Here is a 20,519-nt window from a genome sequence, read left to right on the forward strand (position 1 = left end):
AGGCCTTCAAAATTCTCTGAGAAACTAACTCTGTCTTCCACATGTGAGATTTTTAATTACTTCTAGGCGGTACAAGTCTGGACAAAGTAAGTTAGTTGAATGGCGTTATGCTTTTAAGAACTAAAAATGCTACAAACGGTTTGAGTATCGCCCAAGAGGTGCTTGGCCACTCTGAGCCCAAGTCACTGACGTCAGTAGCTGCGCTTCGGGCATAAGCGCTTACGGGCTCTGGACGGAAGCATGGCATGCTTACAGCGCTCCCGGGATATGCCATTTTCTAGCCTTATTTATGTTAGCTCTTCACCCTAAAAACACCACAGAGCAGCTTACCTGCTTTAGCCATCTGTACAGAAGGCGATTTCTCCCGTTTCTAACAATAGAAAACTTCCCAGTGTTAACATGTAGCAAAAAGGAGAAACAAGAGAAAAAGAAAAAAAAAAAAAAGCCTCTTTGGTCCGCCCTCCCTGGCTGTTGCTACCTTGCAGTTTATGACATGCAGATAGAGGGAGGTCTGGTGAAGTGAACAAGGCAGCCGGAGAGCTGGTCCATTCCCGTGGAAACCACGAATCCCTGGGCACAGGCAGCTCTCCCTACTTTCCTGCGGGATTTCTTTTGTGCGACTTTGAGAGGGGCTCATGAATGATTTCTCAACGTGTGCCTGGCTCAGGCAAGCCGCACAGGGAGGGAGTAACCCAGCTGAGTGGGGGCAGAGCCAGCAAACACAGACCGCGCAGCGCTGGAAGTGGTTCTACTCGTGCATGCAGTTTTTGAAGTCAGCAAAACAGAAATCAAATTACTACCCTATTATGCTGGTCGAGGCTCAAGAAGGGACTCTACGCTCGCTTAATTACCATGAGAGATGCGGCAAGTCACAGAACAGCAAAGTATGTCTAACGTGGGGACCCTGAAGACAAATGTAAGTTCTCATGCTGCTGTATTTTACTGCCGTGCAATTTCCTTTCTGGCTTGAAATCGTGCTTGGCCAAAATGTTACCATTTCCATGAGAATTGCTAGCGTGGAAAGTTGTCTGATCTTTGCTTAAGACTTTTTTTTTTCCTTCTTTTATTAACTAAGAATAATGCAAATGGAAATTCCCGACAGCAGCTGGGAAATTCCCGACATTCAGCCTCAGACTTAGAACTATAACCCCAACTAGATTCAATTACTATGGGATTAACACTGGATGTATTTTTAATGGATTTTCTTAATGTAGAATGCCTCCCGCCCCACTGTTTTGGACTGCATGCTATTTTAATACTGCTGTGGCTAAACTAGTGTGATCAACATAACCAACAGAATGAGATAGAGCTCAGGGAGATTCCTGGTAATCACCAAACTTTTCTTTTCTGGCCAGGATCACCTTGTTTCTTCCTGAATCCTCAAAACTCTGCAACCTCTGTTAAAAAGTTCGTTCTGCTTTTTTGACCTTGCTTTGAAGGAAAAAAAAAAAATGCAACCAACAAGACTCCCCTGACATTGTGAAGGAAAGAAAAAGAAGCCACTGCAGTTCCTCAATAACCATTGTGATCATGAGGGAAAAAAGGCAACCCAAGGAGCCCAGCATGTACACCAGCTTCCGTGTGACAGAGCGTGAGGACAGAAAGATGAATGGCGGGCTGAGGCTCTGACTTGTTAGTTTTCCTTTACTTCAGCTGCTACAAATTCCGGCTTAGCAATGGATGTTCTTTTTGAAGAAAATGCTTCCTTGAGCTCCACTACAAACTCCTTAGTGCAATTACATGACGACACAAGGCTCTACAATAATGACTTTAACAACGGAGAAGCTAACACTTCAGATGCGTTTAACTGGACAGTGGACTCGGAAAATCGAACCAACCTTTCCTGTGAGGGCTGCCTCTCACCACCCTGCTTCTCCTTACTTCATCTCCAGGAAAAAAACTGGTCTGCTTTGTTGACAGCTGTAGTGATTATTCTAACCATTGCTGGAAACATACTCGTCATCATGGCAGTGTCCCTAGAGAAAAAGCTGCAGAACGCCACCAACTATTTCCTGATGTCACTTGCCATAGCTGATATGCTGCTGGGTTTCCTTGTCATGCCCGTGTCCATGTTAACCATCCTATATGGTGAGTGGCGTTAGTTTCCCAGCTATACCCACCCTGGTAATAGCATGTGCATGTGAGGAGCAGATGAGCTGGGGCTCAAGGGACAAACTCAACACCAGGGTTTATTTATAGTCAAGGGTCTACCGTGTCATACTCGTTAAATTTAAAGTGAACTTTCACATATTACACGATCTGACAACCTATTATTGGAGAGTTCGGGGTTTTGGGACACGTACATTTCATCTAGTAATTTTAAATGCCCCCAAAGAAGTCATAAAGCAGTAATCTGTCCTTCGGAATCCCCTTGATTTTCACTTCTGTAGATTCCCAAGTATTCCAGCCTCCGGGACAAAGCACAGTGGTATCTTTGTCACAGTTTTCAGCACTTCTACTGGAGTGGTAAAACCTTCCCAGTTGCCTTAGAACATGTGCAGAGACAATCTCAGTGGTGCAGCGGGTGTGATGTTAAAATATGCAGAATCTCCTTTAGAATAAATGAATTACTCCAGTGTCAGTTGTTCCTACCCAGAGAAGCTAATTCGGAAGTGTGCCTCTGAATTATGCCCTCCGCTCTTTAAAAACATAGCCACACCAACTCCTCCCGTCTGGTTTGGAGGGTAGAAAACAAACGGGAAGACATTAATCCTGCTGTCTCCAACAGTTTCAAAGAGTCAGACCTCTTAGCAAGTCAGCAAACACCGGGACGGCTTCAGCGGAAAGCAGAATGTGAGGTTTTCAAGTCAGGAGTAACACAGCCGGGTTTCTTTTTAAAACAATATTTAGACTGACATAGGCACACAGTCACTCAGAGCTGGAAATACATTACGGTCAGTGTAAGAGGGGATTTTTCTGGCCAGGTCTTAGGGGCTATATATGTATCACCCCAGCGCCCAGTCTGGAGGAGGAGGGAGATGGGCAACGCAGAGCAGGCGCCGGTTTGCACAGGGTCGATAATGCTTCCTTGCAAGGCCAGCCTCCGTTTGGCCACTCAAATGTCACACCGGGATGATTTCATTAAATTCGCCGTCATTTCCCAGACAGGCTGCAAAGGTTCTGGCTTCCTCAAACCCCACCCCCTTGGAAGGCGAACTCTGGGAGTTGCGCACGACTCCCAGAGGTTCTGTCAGGGAACCAAAACCACAGCGCGGGGGGGGGGGGGTGACCCCAGTGGCAGGTGGGGGGCAGGCACCCGCCAGCTGGGTTAAGAAGCTAGGACCTGGCCAGGGCCTCCCGCTCGGGATCCAACTGCGCCCCCTGGCGGCGGCCACTCCGCGTGCAGCCTGTTCCAGCAGGCTGCACCTCTCCCCGAACCCATCACCGCAGGGTGAGGAAATGCTCCCTCCCTATCCTTGCCTCGGAAACCAGACTAGGCCCGCCCCAACTGCCTCCTCCCTGCAGAGCAAACTCCAGAGGCAAACATCAGTTCCGACCAGACGAAGCGGGGCTTCCCTCCAGGCACTGCAAATGAAGACGCTCCTGTTTTAGGTTTTCGTTGTTGGTTTTTTCCCCCCTCCAAATAATCAGAGTGAACAGCATTATGTTAGGCTGGTATCCTGCACCCTTTACTTTCCTAAATATAGGTGATGGCATTTTCACAGAGTCTGTTTGAGACTGTAGTTCATTCAGCTTTGTCAGTCTGGAATATCGCAAAGAAAGGCAATCTTTAGGACTTGCCTTTTCACAAGCACACAGATGCAACATCACTGCTTACACAGCTATCAAAACTAATACAGGTTTACCTGTTTGAACCCCTCTCCAACAAAGACAGGGCACTTCAAATATGCCTTATGGACCCTCCTCCCGCAGAGCTCTTCATATTGGAATCATCAGGGGCAGATTTGCAACACTTTGTTTGGGGCCCACCTCCACCCACACCCCTAGGCCCCGGGACCCTAGAGAAAAGCTCTCCAAGCTGATTGCAAGGTGCGGGGGGGGGGGGGGGGGGGCGGGCTGACAACCACTGCCGGTAGCAGCTGCTGCCCAAATGTGATCCTTCGACCAGCAGCACCACCTGGTGACTTGTTAGAAATGCCTCTTCTGCCCCACTGCAGATTCACGTCATCAGGACCCCCAGGTGGGGTCCGGCAGTACCACTTTAAGACCCCATCTAGGAAATTCTGAGGCTCCCTCAAGTTTGAGAGCCACTTCCCTGAAACAATGGTCAGAGCAAGAACACCATGCTTTTCTGCAGGTTCCCCTACCCACAGGCACGTCCCAAACTGGAGTTAAACATCCCCAAATATTATGTGATTACTTTGTCTTTCCAAATAAAAATATTGTCCATCTGGACCTTTTAATCATTTATTCATTCACACCAATAGCATTTATCGGGAGACCACCAAATGCAATCACTGTGGAAGACTGAGGGGTTCTAGTGATTCGCAGGTGGGTCGAACCTCCGGGACCCTACAACATGTGTAAGAGGTGAACTGAAGGCAGTGCACTACAAGAGGAGCTTCAATAGAGGGGCTCAAAATACATTGAGGCTGCTAGCTCATTAAAGACAATAAAGGTCGATTCCGTTAGGCAGAGGAGATAGATCAAGAGAAACCCTGAAGACAACCCACGTTAACCACAACACACCCTGGCCTAACTGCAGCCACAAGAAATTTCCAAACCTTGTGTTCCTCAGCTAGTCTGGGCTTATTGTAAACACAATTTTTTAAGGCTTTTTAATATATTGAAAATCTGTGGTAATTGCCCTTTGCCAGCACCTGTGCCTTTGCCCAGAATGGAAACCCTTCCGGCACAGTAAGTGCCACCCACCGAGGCGCCAGAGGTCCCTTACTAACGCTAACCTTCTGCATCACAGGCTATCGGTGGCCTCTACCTAGCAAACTCTGTGCTGTCTGGATCTACCTGGACGTGCTCTTCTCCACGGCCTCCATCATGCACCTCTGTGCCATCTCGCTGGATCGCTACGTTGCCATCCAGAATCCCATCCATCACAGCCGATTCAACTCCAGAACTAAGGCGTTCCTGAAAATAATTGCTGTTTGGACCATATCAGTGGGTAAGTTGGGTACAGGATTTCAGGGTCTCATTTGAAAGGACAGGTCACACCTTCCAGAGGGACTGGTCCTGTTTTGTTGCCCTGAAACCTGACACCCTGAATCTCTGGGTGTTTTCTGCTGTTGTTGTTGCGAGAGAAGGTATAATGTAGTCATTATCAGGTTTGCTTTAGGAAACAAAGTCTATTAACGTCACTAGCTGACAATGTCAAGCTTTCACAGTTAAGACCATACATACCTACAGTGCCAAAATTAGACCTAACTGTGCCAAAGCCACTTCCAGATGCTTTTTCCCCATCTCACACTTTCAAACTCAGTTCTCTACAATTCCCCCGGAGACCTCAGCATTTGTCATCACCAGACTGTGGTCAGTTTAAGACTACAGATCCCCACGCTGAACAACACACAGCTTCTGGAAACTGGGGAAAGGTGCTGGATTCTGTAACTCAGAGGCAGAGGACAGAAGACTTGCAGAGGCAGTACTTGCTCAGGGTCAAGACGTTTCTGCCTGCCTCATGCCTCTGTAAACCCTGGTCCTGTTATGTCACCACACCCCAGAAGATCTCAACCCCCTTATGTTGATCACACACATTCACCGCTCACCAGGATTGATGTTCTGTCACACACCCAACAAACAGGAAAGCCCGGTAATGGAAGCCAGGGGGGCAGCTCCCAGGTAACTAAGTCAGTTGCACCTGTCACCTCAGCAGACTTGGTTTATAACCAGATTCCCCCGGGGTTTACTTTAAAGCTGCAGAACTTCACAGGCAATAACACTGCACCTGCTTATGGTCACATGGGTACCAGCATCTACTAACATGAGAGACTATGGGATTTGATAGCAGGCTTGAGTCTACCCCACAGCGTGTAATAGAAATCCTAGTTCATAGCTAACACGAGGATGGGTTTTTTTTTTTTGAGTTCCCATTGTTTGCCTTGCTGCTACAGATTCCTCTGCAGAATAGGTAACTCCATCTTATGGATGAGGGAAGTAGGGTTCAACAAGTGAAAAGACTCCTGCACAGCTAGCCAAAAGGACTCCCACAGCTAGCACATAGGACCGTGCCAAATTATGATGGAAATGCTAACAATCTGCATGATTTTTTAAGTTGTGTAGAGTCTTCTATTTTCCATTTTAAATTTCCTATTGCAGTTTGAACTAGATAGATCTCATGAAGCTTATTTGATCAATTAGGGAGCCAGAGCAATGAAAGGTCTTGTGGGCTTGCCAGATCAGCTCTCCAACTAATGGCGGGACTGGGACTCCCACCCTTCTGGCACCAAGCCCTGCACTTACTGCTGAATGACCACCTTCTTTATAAAACCATATTTGCTTTACCAAAGTTTGTTGTTTCTGCATCTATGCAATCTTAGACTCGTTCTCTTTCAAGGGAAAGACTAGTGACTCTCAATCCCAGCTGCACCCCTGGGGAGCACTGTGATTTAATTCTTCTATGGGAGGGTGATTCTAAGAGTACAACTAGGGTTGAGGAGGACTGAAACAAATAGCAAGAGGTAATTAGCAAAAGTAGGCAATAATGCAAATGAAGTAAACCATGCTATAGTCAAGTTTTACCCTTGTACACTGTCCCATTGGTGAGACAGACACTAGGAGCACTACCCATCTTTTACCTTCTGCTGTACTAACAGCCCTTGCCCCATCTTAGTCAAGCTCAATAGCACTAGAAGTAAGGGCTGTTTCTGAGCAAAGACTACCAACCCGGCAACGTTTAAAGCACCTTACAGGAAATCAAGTGCAGAGAGGTTGCACAGGACGACATCACTCCATTCAGCCATCACTCCAGGAGGAAGGCAGGCTGCAAAGGTTGTGGGAGTGCTAGTAGGGGTCATCATCAATGAAGCCATGCTTACAGCATAGCTACTATGTGCTTAGCACTGAATGGACCAAGTTATGTATTTGAAGACCTCCAACAAGGTGGTGGGGGAAGGCAGGTAAGAAGACAAAAATGGAGTTTACCTAGGCTCTATATCGCAGGTCTGAGATGTAAGGCTGAGTAGAGGACAGTTGGGGGAAAAAATTCTTAAGAACCCAAAGGAGCTTAGCCTAACTTCTGAATTTTCTTGTGTTTCCATTTCTATTTTACATTTAGATACTTAGTTGAGATAGAATTTTGTGTATACAAAATAACGGGTTCTTTGACTAACTTCACTTAGCATCATACCCTCCAGTTCCATCCACGTAGTTGCAAATGGCAAGATTTCATTTCTTTTTGATTGCCCAGAAATACTCCATTGTATATATATATATATATACACCACATCTTCTTTATCCATTCATCCATCGATGGACATTTGGGCTCTTTCCATACTTTGGCTATTATGATATTGCTGCTATAAACATGGGGGTGCATGTGTCCTTCGAAACAGCACACCTGTATCCCTCGGATAAATGCCTCGTAGCACAATTACTGGGTCGTAGGGTTCTTGTACCAATGAACATAGCCTTTTCAGCATCTATTGATAGATCAATAAACTGAAGGGGAAAAACTGGTATCTTGTTTTCTTCCTAGATTTGAATTTGAACTGCCCTTGCATTCCTGCAATACATTCCTAAATGAAATTGTTTTTGGAGGACCTTGTTAGTGAGTTTTTCTTAGATTCTTTTTCTAGCTACAGTAAGTAAATTTGGGGCATTACTCCCTCCTTCCACCATGGTCTTTATTTAAGTAGGAACATTCTTTAAAAGTTATATAGAATTTAATTCTAAATCTCTCTTCCTGCTACCCTTCCAAATGTTATCTTTAATTGCAACCCTAACCTTTCTTCAGTGGTTATTTACATTTTCTACCTTGCTTTGGGTTAGTAATTACAAAGTTAAAATTTTCTTTCATACTGATTATTATTAAATGCAATTCTTGCCTTAACATCAAAGTCAACTGATCTTAGTATAGCTATGCCAGTTCCCTTTTGGTTATCATACTCTGGATCTATCTTATTCCATCTTACTACTGTTACTTTTTTGATTTAATAAAGTATATTGCTTTTTAAGCAGCAAATAGTTTTCTTTGTAATCCAATCTTTACCTTTTAATTGGAGTATTTACTCCATTTATATTTCGTGTAACCCATATATGCAGTATTTGGGTTTAAATTTACCCAGTTATTTTTCTTTGTATCTTCACATTTATTCTAAAAAAATTTTTTTATTAGTTTTCTTTATTTTTGAGAGGCAGAGACAGAGCATGTGTGGAGGAAGGGCAGAGAGAGAGGGAGACAGAATCGGAAGCAGGCTCCAGACTCCAAGCTGTCAGCACAGAGCCTGATGCAGGGACCAAATTCACGAACCATGAGATTATGACCTGGGCCAAAGTTGGACGCTCAACCGACTGAGCCACCCAGGCACCCTATCACATTTATTCTATATTCTGGTTTCTATCCTTGCTTCAGTGGCCTCATCAAGAATTATTCATTCATTATTCCCTTTATAAGCTTGTTATTTCTTTTAAATCCTTTTAGTGATTTAATATTCTTTTTTTTTTTTTTTTTTTTTTTTTTTTTTTTTACCTAATAGAGTACAACACAAATTACCTTAGTATTTGTTGGATAGTGGAAAACCTTTGGAATAGTTTAACCCACGTACCCCTAGATTTCCTATTATTTTTTCCTATTTCCTAATTTCAAGAATCCTTTTAAAACCCCTAGGACTTAAGCGTTCTTCTCCCTACTTCCCATATACTAACCATTTCTGTTGCTGTTCATTACTTTGGTCATTTCCATGATTCTGCTGGCCTTCACATTCCTTACTTCTGAGGAATTTCTTTTAGCCTAAGGATGTAGTTTTCTTTCAGCTTATTATTCTCAACACCTTTATTTTGCTGTCTTTTTTTAAGCAGGATTTTTGCCCAGTCAATAATTCCAAGTTTCTAGTTTTCCAGCAACTTCGAAGTGGCATTCTCAAATTCTAGCTTTTAGGATTTTGTTTGATTGTGAGAACTCAGCTGTCTGACTTAGCGGTGTTCCTTAGAAACCACCATATCTCTTGCTACCCTTTGCTGCTTTGGGATTTTTTCTTTGTATCTTAGCAATTTTACTATGATGGGCGTACATGAGGTTTAACTTTGGTTTTGTCCTGCATGGTCCTTTTATCTATTCTTGTATTTGTTACTCAATGTCTTTTGTTAATTTAGCAACGCTATTGGCCATTGTCTTTTCAAGTACTGCTTCTGCCACATTCTCTCCCCCCAGCACATTTCTTGGACTCCAGTTTCATGGATGGTGGACCTTTCATGGTTAGGACTCAACTTTTCTACTTTTCATCTTTAAGTCTTTAGTCTGGGCAGTTTTACTGCATTTTCTTCTGGATTATTAATCCTCTCTCCAGCTACTTCTAATTTGCTGTTCAACCTACGTATTATAGCCTTAATAGTTCACTGTGTTTTCAGTTTTGATATTTCCATCAAATTCCTTTTGTATGTATTTAGTTCTCTGGAATAATTCTCCATGTTTTTAACAGTTTTCTTAAATACTGAATGACAGGTGTCTATATAGCTGAGTTACCTGGGGATTTCTATTTTCTGGGATCTTTTTTCCCTTTGGCTCTTAGTATGCCTGGTAATTTTTTTTTTTTTAATACTGGACACTGAGAAAAATTGTGAATATTCTCTCTTGATAGGGGTTCTTTAGCTTCAGCAGGCAGTTACAATAATCCCCTTAATCCAATCAGGGATTGAGTTTATTTTAGTCTGACTTCATAAGCACTTATTTTTAGTTTACCCTTATACCTAAGGGTATAGTCCTTCATGACTTCAAATGAAAGCCTCAAGCGTTTTCTATTTGGCGCAACTCTGACCACCTATCTTCTCAGCACTTTAAGGACTGCTGCTGACTCTTCAGTTACTCAGCCTCTCAGTCTATTCCTCTAACTAACTGGTATATGACTACTTGGCAGAAGTGGATAACGTTAATACATTCTTTGTGCTCCCTTCACTCCTGAATCTTAATTCCTGAAATCCTGGCTGCCTTAGTAGCCCTAACTCCAATTTTTGATCTCCCTAACTCCTGAGACAAGGCTTTGGGCCTTTAGTTCTGCTTTATTTCAAACTACTATTACCATACCTTTTCCTCATTTGAAATTCTCCAGTGCATCTTTTCTCCTCTCATTTTTGTCATTGTTCCTTTTATATTTTCACAACTTGTGCTTAACACACCATCTGCCTACCTCTGCCTTTTGAGGAAGAAATTCAGCCTATGTTACTGTCACAATTGACAATTTTATTCTTCTATTTCATATGCTTTCCTTTGTAGTAGCTCATTTTCCCTGTTTCTTAGGTTTACTCAATTGTACAAGGCCTTCATTTCCTTCACCCCATCCCAGCAGTTTGGATTAGCTGGTTTTTCCATTCCTTTCATTATCCCAAATCATTTCACTGATATTTCTATTAATATATCATAAATAATCCTTCTAAGGTTGTTTCATTTCCTCGTTCACCCTGAGGCCAAAATCACAGATTTTTCCATAACTTTAAAAGAACTTAGTAGTGAAATAGCTTTTTAAGTCAAAAAAATGCACAAACTGTCAATATCCAGACATAACTGACTACCTGAGAAAAAATTTTATGGCTAAAAAATCAATATGAACAGTCAAAAGAAAAATTTCTGTGTGTATGAAGAGATCAAGGGTTGACATTTCCAACCTACAGTAAGTACCTACATTTTGAAAAACAAAAAGACAACCCATAAAAAAACTAGGAAAAATATAAACATGAACAGGAACAAAATGGACGATAAATTCTGGGGAAAAAAGGACAATAAATCGACTGGAAAATGCTTAGCTTCTGTAATAATCACGGAACTGTAACTTAAAACAATGCATTACCATTGTTCACCTGTCTCAAAGTTAAAATGAGTAGGGCACCACACTAGGTGTTGCCACGTGTACTCACATTTGTGTGAATATGAATTGCTCTTGGACAGTCTAGCCAAAGTTATTAGAATTTTACCTACTTCAGATCATCTGTTCTACAAAAAAAACAAAGTAGATGTAAGAATCTATGCCTACAATATTAAGAGGTGCAGCAGTCTTGGGAAGTAGCAGAAAAGAAGGTTGGATTATGGTTTGTTGTATTGTTTTTATCCTAATTACAGAACATTTTATAGCTCTTAAGAATACAGAGGTGGGGTTATTGGATATTCAACTGGAAAACTGGCCATGGTTCTAAGTGAAAAAAGATTTCAGCATGGTGTGGACGATATGAGCCCCTGCTGGTAAAGTAGGAATTTATGGAGATCTATTAGCAAGGAGAATCTGAGGACTTCACATTTGCCAACAAGGTGAAATTAGGGGGGGAAAAATGGCAGGATTATCGTATTTTCCCTTGTATTCTTCTGTATAGTTTTGTCCCAAATATTGTTATGATGATCAAGAATGAAACATTTCCATCTGTGGCATGGGAGGGGCTTCATGGAGACGGTGGCAGACCTTCCAAGCTGGCTCGAATCTAGCATACGGCAAACCTTGGGAACCACAGCCTAGATAGCTCATTTTCTCCTGCACTTGGTGTTGCTGAGATTTGCTGCTGCCTCCCCTACTTACTGCTACCAGCTTGGTCATTTTGCCCTTGCCAAGGCTTTCATCCAATTCTGAGGCAAATGAACGTAATTACAAATCAATTGCACTTTCTATTCGTGAGCTTCTTTGAGTCAAGAATTGATGACAGAAAAGATTGAGGCATTAGATTAAGAATGATCCCAGGGTTCTTTGGATTTCATCATCCCTTCATAAACCCAATTCCCATGATCAGAGGCAACCATGACTTCGCTACAACGTATAAAATAAGCAAACCCTTTCCCCTCAATGATTGCCTTGCTTATGTCATGTAACAAGAGAAAATACTTTATTCCCCAACTGTCTTTAACAAGTCTAAGTATAGATTAGATGGAAAAAGTGAAATAGACTCTCTTTCACAGTCATTCACGTGACAGGCAAAGACACCTATGTAAATTTTTTCTTGCATTTCAGAAATCTATTTGCAGCTCATGGAATCATTTTTTAGTATCAGGGGTCCAAAAAGAAAGATTTTTTGCCTCCCTCCTCAAGGCTATGCCTGACTATGTATTCTCTACATTACTACTTTTATAGTAGGAGAAAGGCCAGCTGTGTCACATGTATTCAGAACCTGTGTTTTCACAAACTGACAGCAGGCAGAAATCCTCAAATTATATGCCTTGGCCACTAGGTACAACCTCTTGCCTTCGAGCAAGTCAAAAATTTACCTTCTTAGTGCAGATTGATAAAGAAACTGAGGGACAGTGGAAGGATCTCGGTGTAGCCTTAATATTTTGTATAGGACTTTGAGTATCTTTAGACAATTTTCTATCTTGTTTGGTATGGTCAGTCGGTCACAGATCTGGGTTATAAGGTAAAAGCCTGGAGTATCGCTATCTAACTGTCGCTCCTAATCTCTGTGACAGAACAAGTTTTTACTAACCTCTCTGTACCTTAGGTTTCCCAAGCACGATGACAGTAATAGTACCTATGTCCTGACATTTAGGGATTGAGTCAATATAGTGTTTGTGTCTTAAGTGTTACAACATGTAAACCTTTCTGTAAGGTTCTTGGGTTTTTTTCCTAACAAGTTATCGGGATTAGCATTTTGTCTCTTTTCAGGATTGATCTATGTATTCCCAGTACATTACTACTGGTCACTTGACATTGGTGGTTTTTACCACAGGGATTTTTGTTTTTGGGTATGTTCTTTTCTTCTTTAGGTCTTCTGAATTTTGAGTTACTAAAATTGCCTAAGTTATTAACAATATAAAATCAATAAAAGTAATGGAAGATTAAGTCTTTGAGCCATTTACAGAATTTAACCTGCAATTTTATTCTTTCTACATTCCTACTTATGCCTTTTTTCCCCCTGATTTTACATGCCACTTTATCATAATCTGAGTTCCCATATATGTATTTGGGTTTATTTCTGGACTTGTTTTGTTCACCTGTTTATTCTTTTACCCAAGGTGTATTTTGGATTAAGAATAAATAGCATTTATTATCTTATATCAACTCCCTCATTCTTTCAGACTTACCATGACCATTTTCACTTGCTTTGAGTTTTAGAAATCACACCTAGCTCCAGGGGGGAAAAAAATAGTTTTATTGAAATTGCATTTAGCTTAATCAACTTTCTAGAACTTTTGGGTGGTATAGTGTATCTTTTGGGTCTTTTCTACTTTTCTGTGTTTTTGTAAGCAGACTCCAATTCAATATGGAATGAACTGAACGTATAGAAACAAATATAACTATCTAAAATTCTAGCATTTGGCATTTTAAAAAGCCATATGCACATAGGTCCAAGAGAAACAATAGTGAACTAAGCTTCATTTTTCTATCAGATCCTATCTTCTGGGGGAAAAAAAAAAACTTACAAAATACAAACTGAATTAACTGAATCAAATGAGCTCAACACCAGTGTTCTGCTGGCCTTTATGCTGGGGCCAATTCCCAGCTCCACTGCCTGAAACCAAGTATCTAAGGAGTCTGCCTGGGTTTCTCTCCTCTGGGACCTGACAGGTTTATGCCCAACTCCCTTACTGCCAGGAGTCAGCCCAGGAAGTGGGGTCCAGAGACTCAAGCAACCAGGACAGGAAGCCAATGGGTCACCTGCTCTGTCTCCCACTGCTGGGAGATCACAATGTAGGCTAGCACCTACCAGGACACAAAGGCAAACCTGACGAACTAATCTACATCTTCCTTCCCATTGGTTTCTGTAGTCATTTCATCTCCTGGGTGAAGTGAAACTGCCCCCCCCCAACTTTTTTTTTTTTTTTTTTTTTTTTTTTTTGCCTCTGCCATCCTGCATTGTCTTAATCCAGGAGCTCTGGGCACCACCTCAGCCTGCAGGTGAGTGGGCCAGTGTCCACGAACAGGGATGCTCACAGCCACACACAGATGGCTGTCCTTCCCAAGAGGAGCACAGTGCCAGACAAGCTGCCAAGTGGCCAGCCCCCGCAGGGCCTCTACCCACTCAACCCACCTTCTCCTATCCCTTGAGTTCCACAGTCCTTTCCTTTTCTGCCCACAGGTGCAGAATTTAGGGACCTCTTCTCTGCTGACCAGCACTTCTCATACTTAGGAACACCACAGAAAGGCTAGGCTTTTGGAGGACATGTCCTTGATTGTCCTTCCAGGATGCTCGCCCATGGATAGGAAGCCATTTAATGGTCCACGCAGCTCAAAACCTGCCAGACTAACAGCTGACTTCTTTCTGCATGGCAGACTCAGCCATAGCTATGGGACAATATGCTCAATAAAATGACACTTAGCATATACTCTCCAGGGTTACTGGAAACTGGTGAGAACATTAACAACTGATTTGGGTGGTAAAGAAGAAGGGCTTATACTTTGTCTGTCTGCTGCTGTGGCCTGCTTATGGACTTTTTTGCTCTTTTTATCACTCCCTCAAGGAAAATGAGGAAGGAAAGGAGGGACAGGGCTCGGACTTTTGTTGCCTCTGACCATTTTTTAAGTTTTACTTAAAGAGCGTGTACACGTGAGGTGCGGGTGACCTAGAGCAGGGGGGGAAGATCCCAAGCATGGAGGCCGACATGGGACTTGATCCCGTAAACTGTGACATCATGACCTGGGCTGAAATTAAGAGCCGCTCTGCCTTGGGTGACTGAGTCACCCAAGCACCCCACTTCTGGCCATTTAAAGCAGAGGACTAGCATCCATATACTGCCCCTCCATGCCCATGGGCTGTGTCAGGAAACTTCAGGTATGGAGGCTTTTACTTTTTCCACATCTAACCATTCCTTCTGGGGTAGACGGTAGGAACCCTCCAGTCAGAGACTATGGTAGATCATCTGATTGATAGGTTATCACCAGCACCCTTCATGTCCTAGTACCTGCTTCTTCGTTGGCCCAACAAAACTCCAACCCTGGATCACTCAGACCACCAGCCCTCACTGTTGCTGCACCCACGTAACCAAGAGCTTTTGGAGAAAGTAGCCCACTGAATTTCATGGCACCATAGATCCCTGGTTTCCAACTTTGCCTGGACCCTCACTCTGGTCAGTGCTTTGGTTTGTCCCTAGTGGATCTTTCAAGTCTTTTCCTATTTAAGTTTTCTCAACCTCAGACATTCATTGTCCATATAGATAACCTTATCCCATTCTCCTCTAAGAAAAGGCCATCAAGCCCAATTCCCCCTTTCCCTACTTCTACTTCCCATTTCCAATTTCCAAATAGGCATTCTAGGACCATCCATGTTCTTCTGTACTTTGTCTCTACTTCCTGTCCTTCCCCAAAGTGTCTTCAACTCCTCCCCATCCTGATTTAGCTCCTTAACAATTCCACCCTTGCTTGTTCCATCTTGTCACATTGTTCACCCTCAAAGCACCATCCAGCTTTGGCCGCCCTCCTTTTCATTGTTCCCAAGGTCACCAAAGCCTTTCTCATTTCCTGTATCTGGAAGGCTTTAATAATATACTCAAGTAATATGTAAATACCTTCTCAATGTGAAAGTCAAGCAGTTCGGACTACAGAGAACACAAAGTCGCTTTCATCTCTTCTGCCTTTCCTGACCAGAACCCACTGGGGTAACCTTGAACCTCACCTTACCATTCAACGTGGAGCACAGGCACGAGAGGAGCAAGTGAGTAGTACCGAGCAAAGATCCCTCAGATTTAAGCCCTTTGACAATGCCCCCTCAGTCCCCTTTCATCTGTCTCTCCTTGGACTCTGCACTTCAAGCTGTTCCTTCTAAACCCTGCTGGCCTTCGCTGCAGTTGCTCTGGTTTGGCTCTTTCTTCAAGTTCTGCATTTTCTAAACCAGATCCCATCTGCTGTCCTCCATCATTTGTGAATTACTAATGAGTGTACATTCTTTACGTGGGTTATTCCAGTTAATTTTGACCTGTGCGTTTTGTTTTTTGATCAAAGGAATTTTAGGGTTGTCTACACAACCCTGGTTCAAAGAGATTTCTCATTCCTTGTCTATTCTTTTATGTATTTAATTCAGATTAATCTCTTCTTCAAAAAATTCCTCTGTTCCTTTACTACCTCCCAGAAGAATCACTGTGAAGGTTTATATGAGGAATCGTATTTACAGGCTACACTCAGAGAGTTAAGACATGACCAATTCCCACCACATTTAAGGATACCACTTAGTTAACACATTTGGTATAGGAACTTTGGAAACCACCCAGGATATAGGAACCCAAGATCTGATTACTCAGGGATCCTTTTTGCTTCCAATACAGCAGTTACCCCATGTAGTTTTTTGTTTGTTTTTGTTGTTTTTCTAATTTTAATTAAAATTTCATTTCATCCAATGAAAGATACTCCACCCTGTCTGGGAGAAAGTTGATGCTCATTGGTTGTCTTATTTGGCCCAGTGGTTATTGTGTCTGCCTTACGCACTGGCTAATGAACCCCTCATAAATGCCCATGTTGTACTATAAACCATGTACCTGTGGTTTCTCTACTCAGAGGGAAAGGAGAGGGTCCTCTTACATTTCCCAACTACCTAAGTTCCCAGCACCTTCCTTTACATTCCAACCAGCATTCTATTGTGGCTCCCATCACTATTCAGGCATCACCATTCTTAGATGTATATTGAGGCATTACCTTTTGGATGCCATGATGAAAAGTCACCAAGTCTGCCCTATCATTCTGGCTTAACACACATGCTCCCCCGACGTATGCCTGAAGACATTATTTCTTTTGATTGGTCTCCTAAAGCCACCTATCAAGGAATCAAACACCTAGGAGACAAAGGCAGAGTGTATTTAGCCATATAGAGGAGCTCAATCATGTTGTTTCAACTAAGTAAATCAACTAGAAAAGGATGGAGGAAGACCTGGAAGAATGGATAGGGAAGCAAAGGGAGGGAAAGCAATAGGGTTTCTTCAGAGGCCCTTATAGTTTTTCCCTGATACCAAGTCATATTTAAAGTAATAGGTCCCCTATGCCAGCTGTTTTACATACAGGACCTCAGTTAGCCAAGCGTAGCTTTTTTCAGTATTCAGATGTAAGGTCTGTTACCATAGAAACAGGTTTGGCAAAGACACGTCAAAGCAGCAGCAGAGACCTACCATAAGCATTACACTAACTTCAGGCAAATGTTAAAAGTCACACTTTGGTCTCTTCTATAACTTGGTGCTTTAAACTCAGCAGGAGAGCTTTATTAAGTCAAGCAAAAAAATCGTTATTAATGAGGTTTCATTTTTGACTTAGATTTCTCGTAAAATTGACAGCAGTCACACAACAGTGTGACTTGGTAATGTTCCTCTAGGGAATGGAAAACTTTCAGATTCTGGGTATGGTGTTCAGAACCGCCCCCCACCCAGCCCTTTTCTCCGTGAACTGTCATAGCCACCACTTGCTCATCTGCATATTTTGAGGTATTTTATGGTTTAGCTAAACACTTGGATTGTTAGAGAAAACTGAAAGACTCAAAGAAGATGACTGAATTGTGAAAGTGAAATGTTTCTCTAAGCATCCCTAGTAGCCATTCTCAGACCAGTTTCTGAAACCATGTGCAACAAAATTGACAACCCATAACTGAAGACCATTTCCACCCTTGGAGGAGAACTTCCTTTGTGTCTGAAGGATGACTTTTCTGTAACAATGGAAGTACCTTAAAATTACTGTAAAATGCACGTGCTTGGGGCCCATTCCCAGATTGTCTGGTTCAATAGGAACAGAGAAGCCCAGGAATTGGTATACCTCAAGAAGCACTGCCTGGACTATCAGTTTGGCATTTGAATTTTTTTTTAATGTATATTTTCATGTATCATACTACATGTATTAAGATTTCAGATTGTACGTATTTGTCAAGAACCAGGTCAGCATTTCCACTGGTACACAGCTGTTCAACCATGAAGAACATACTAGGCTTTTAACAAGGGGGGGGAGGGGTAGGGTCAGGTCTTACTGGTCTGTGTTCTTTACTAATAACAGTAGATAGTCACTAATTTCTTGCAAAACTGACCAATAACGAGCCAATCCCGATTTCCTCAGTTTTCCTTTCAAATCTGTCAAGGTAATAAAGTACTTTCTCACATCTAAAGGAAGATTATGATATTTTACAGATATCATGACCCATCAGTAATATTACCAGAATTTAAGAGGTAAAATACAATTAAGACCTAATTTCCCTGGAGCTCTTTTGAAAGGGTTTAGAAAATTTTACATCTTACATGGGATTTGTCTAGAATTAAATTACATTTTGATGATCCTAACTTTCTAATTCCACTTTCTACTCTTGGGTCTCAAGACCTAGAATGGTCAGCAAGCCTCTGAACAAAGATGCTTTTGTTCCTGTAGCAAAGAATTCTAATTCTAGATCTGCATTCAACCTTCAGAATCATGCTCAGAACAAGTTGTGTGTCAAAATATGTCAGAGCACTGAAACCACTTACTGGCCTGCCCAGACAGTGTTACCTCCAACTATCTGTTCCCCTATTTGGAAAGTGTGTCAGCTCTTCATAATTATTTTGAAATGGGGATGGCTCTTGGGTGACTAATTTACAGACCCTATTGAAAGAGTAATGCTAAATAGCCTAGCTTCAGAATGATTTGCTTTTCTTTTTCCATAAAGATTGAAGGCAGAGAAGACATCGCTTATTTAGCAACCCAATCAGTGGCTCAGCAGCGCAAAAGAGGATATAAACAGAATTAGAGCAGGTGAGGAGTAACGAATCTAAAGGGGTTTTTTGTTTTGGTTAGCCCAGATCCAGTTTCAAGCAGAACTCAGTAGAGAGCAATCATAAAAGATAGGGTCTTACGATTGATATCCCTTGGTTTGTCAGGTCAAAATTGACTGGTGTAGGGGCTCTTGACAGATTTTTCCCAAGGATAAAGTAAGAAGTCAGAATCAGATTGCTTTCAGAGTTCTTTAGGAAGATTGTTCCACATTAATACATGCTAGAAGCTTAAGGTCCAATTACTCTAAGTTGAAATAATTCTCACCACGTCAAAGACGCCTAAAAGTTAAAAAGAAGGAGAGTAGGGATGATGGGTGTGGCTCATAGCAAGAAGTTCAACATTTTAGAGCGGCCTTGCAGCACCAAGCCCCTCTGTCCATGGTACACTGACATTCAGAGTTGAGCACCAACCAGGTAGGAAGCTTCACCGGCAGGATGAGCTGGGTATGGAGACCCAGGAGACCTAGGCTACCATCCACCTTTCATCAGCATGTGGGCTGTGTCCATGTACTCGCGAAGTGCCAAGTTTGGACTACAGTCCTAAAGTCTGTAAAATTGAACCCTGAAGTCTTGGTATCAAAGGAGAATATTTAGGGAGAGCCCAAGTAAAGCTTAATTAAAATTTATTATCTCTAAACCACCAGTTTGGCTGTTCTTCACATTTTAGCTCAAATTAGATAGAATTCACCAGATTAAAATCGAGTATAACTGATATAGCTCTAAAATATGGCTCAAAACTGCAATAGGTAATTAACAGGTCATTATTAATATACACAAGGTTTTGAGCCAGGCAATAGGTTTCCTCTTTAAAGAAAAAAAAAAGTTGAAAACAGTTGCAGTTTTAATCCTAGAACTATTTTCATCAGTCTCCCACGTAGAAAGTATTTTAGCAAAGATAATACCCTTCATGTGATTCTATATCCTAATACTTTCATAACGTTGTTTTGATGTTTTTCTATTTTTCCATTACAGGCTCTGTTACAGGGTTTTAACAGAGACAAGTTATTCCCTCATGTTGGTAACGCATACTGTGTTAGCAATCTCCCCGTGGTTTCTACTTTTGACCAACAGTAGTATATTCAGGACATTCATTTGGCACTTAATAGCATTTACTATATTCTGTCCTTATGGTTGTCTACTTTTTAGTTTAGTATTCAGTTTCACTTGCCCATATTTCCTTCAGGTGCATTTACTCTTGTCCAAATGATTTCTTCACTCTTTTCCTGTTTAAGCAAATCTGACCAAGGTTTTTTTTTGTTGTTTTCATTTTTTTAAGGTCACAAAGGCATGTACTTTTCGAAACCAAGTTTTAACATCCAAGGTGCCATTTCACTATTAAGCATCTAATCTCACAGTTTCACCTTCAGAATCTTGTGCAACCATCACAGCTTTCCATTTCCAAGCTTCCATGCCAAGCAGAAGCTGACCATTAAGCAATTATTCCACATTCCCTCCTACCCTAGCCCCTAACTGCTAACCTACTTGGTCTCTCTGAATCAGTCTCTTCATTTCATAGAAGAGGAAATAGATTCGTCCTTTTGAGCCTAGCTTACCTCACTTAGGTTTTCAAGGTTCATTACGCTATGTATCTAGAAACTATATTCCTCCTTCTAGCTCAGTAGCCTATTGTAGGTACATTTTTTGTTGATTTATCTGGTGGCGGACACCTAGGTTATTTTCACCTTTTGCCTATTGTGCCAACTGCTGTAATGGACTTTGGCATTCAAGGTTCTGTCGGAGTCACATTCTCAATTCTTTTGTGTATTTACCAAGG

General features: G+C 42.0%; 1 protein-coding gene across 1 annotated transcript in view; it reads left to right on the forward strand.

Annotated features, from left to right (window-relative positions):
- The first annotated feature begins 264 nt into the window (after positions 1-264).
- The window catches only part of HTR2A (5-hydroxytryptamine receptor 2A), a 59,911-nt gene continuing 39,656 nt past the window's right edge, over positions 265-20,519 (forward strand). The window contains exons 1-3 of the mRNA XM_003980393.6: positions 265-916; positions 1,356-2,088; positions 4,880-5,080. Coding sequence (XP_003980442.2) covers positions 1,677-2,088; positions 4,880-5,080 — 613 coding nt within the window. The 5' untranslated portion in view covers positions 265-916; positions 1,356-1,676. The remainder of the gene's footprint in view (positions 917-1,355; positions 2,089-4,879; positions 5,081-20,519) is intronic.

Source organism: Felis catus, chromosome A1 (genome assembly GCF_018350175.1).
Source record: "Felis catus isolate Fca126 chromosome A1, F.catus_Fca126_mat1.0, whole genome shotgun sequence".
Lineage (NCBI taxonomy): Eukaryota > Metazoa > Chordata > Mammalia > Carnivora > Felidae > Felis > Felis catus.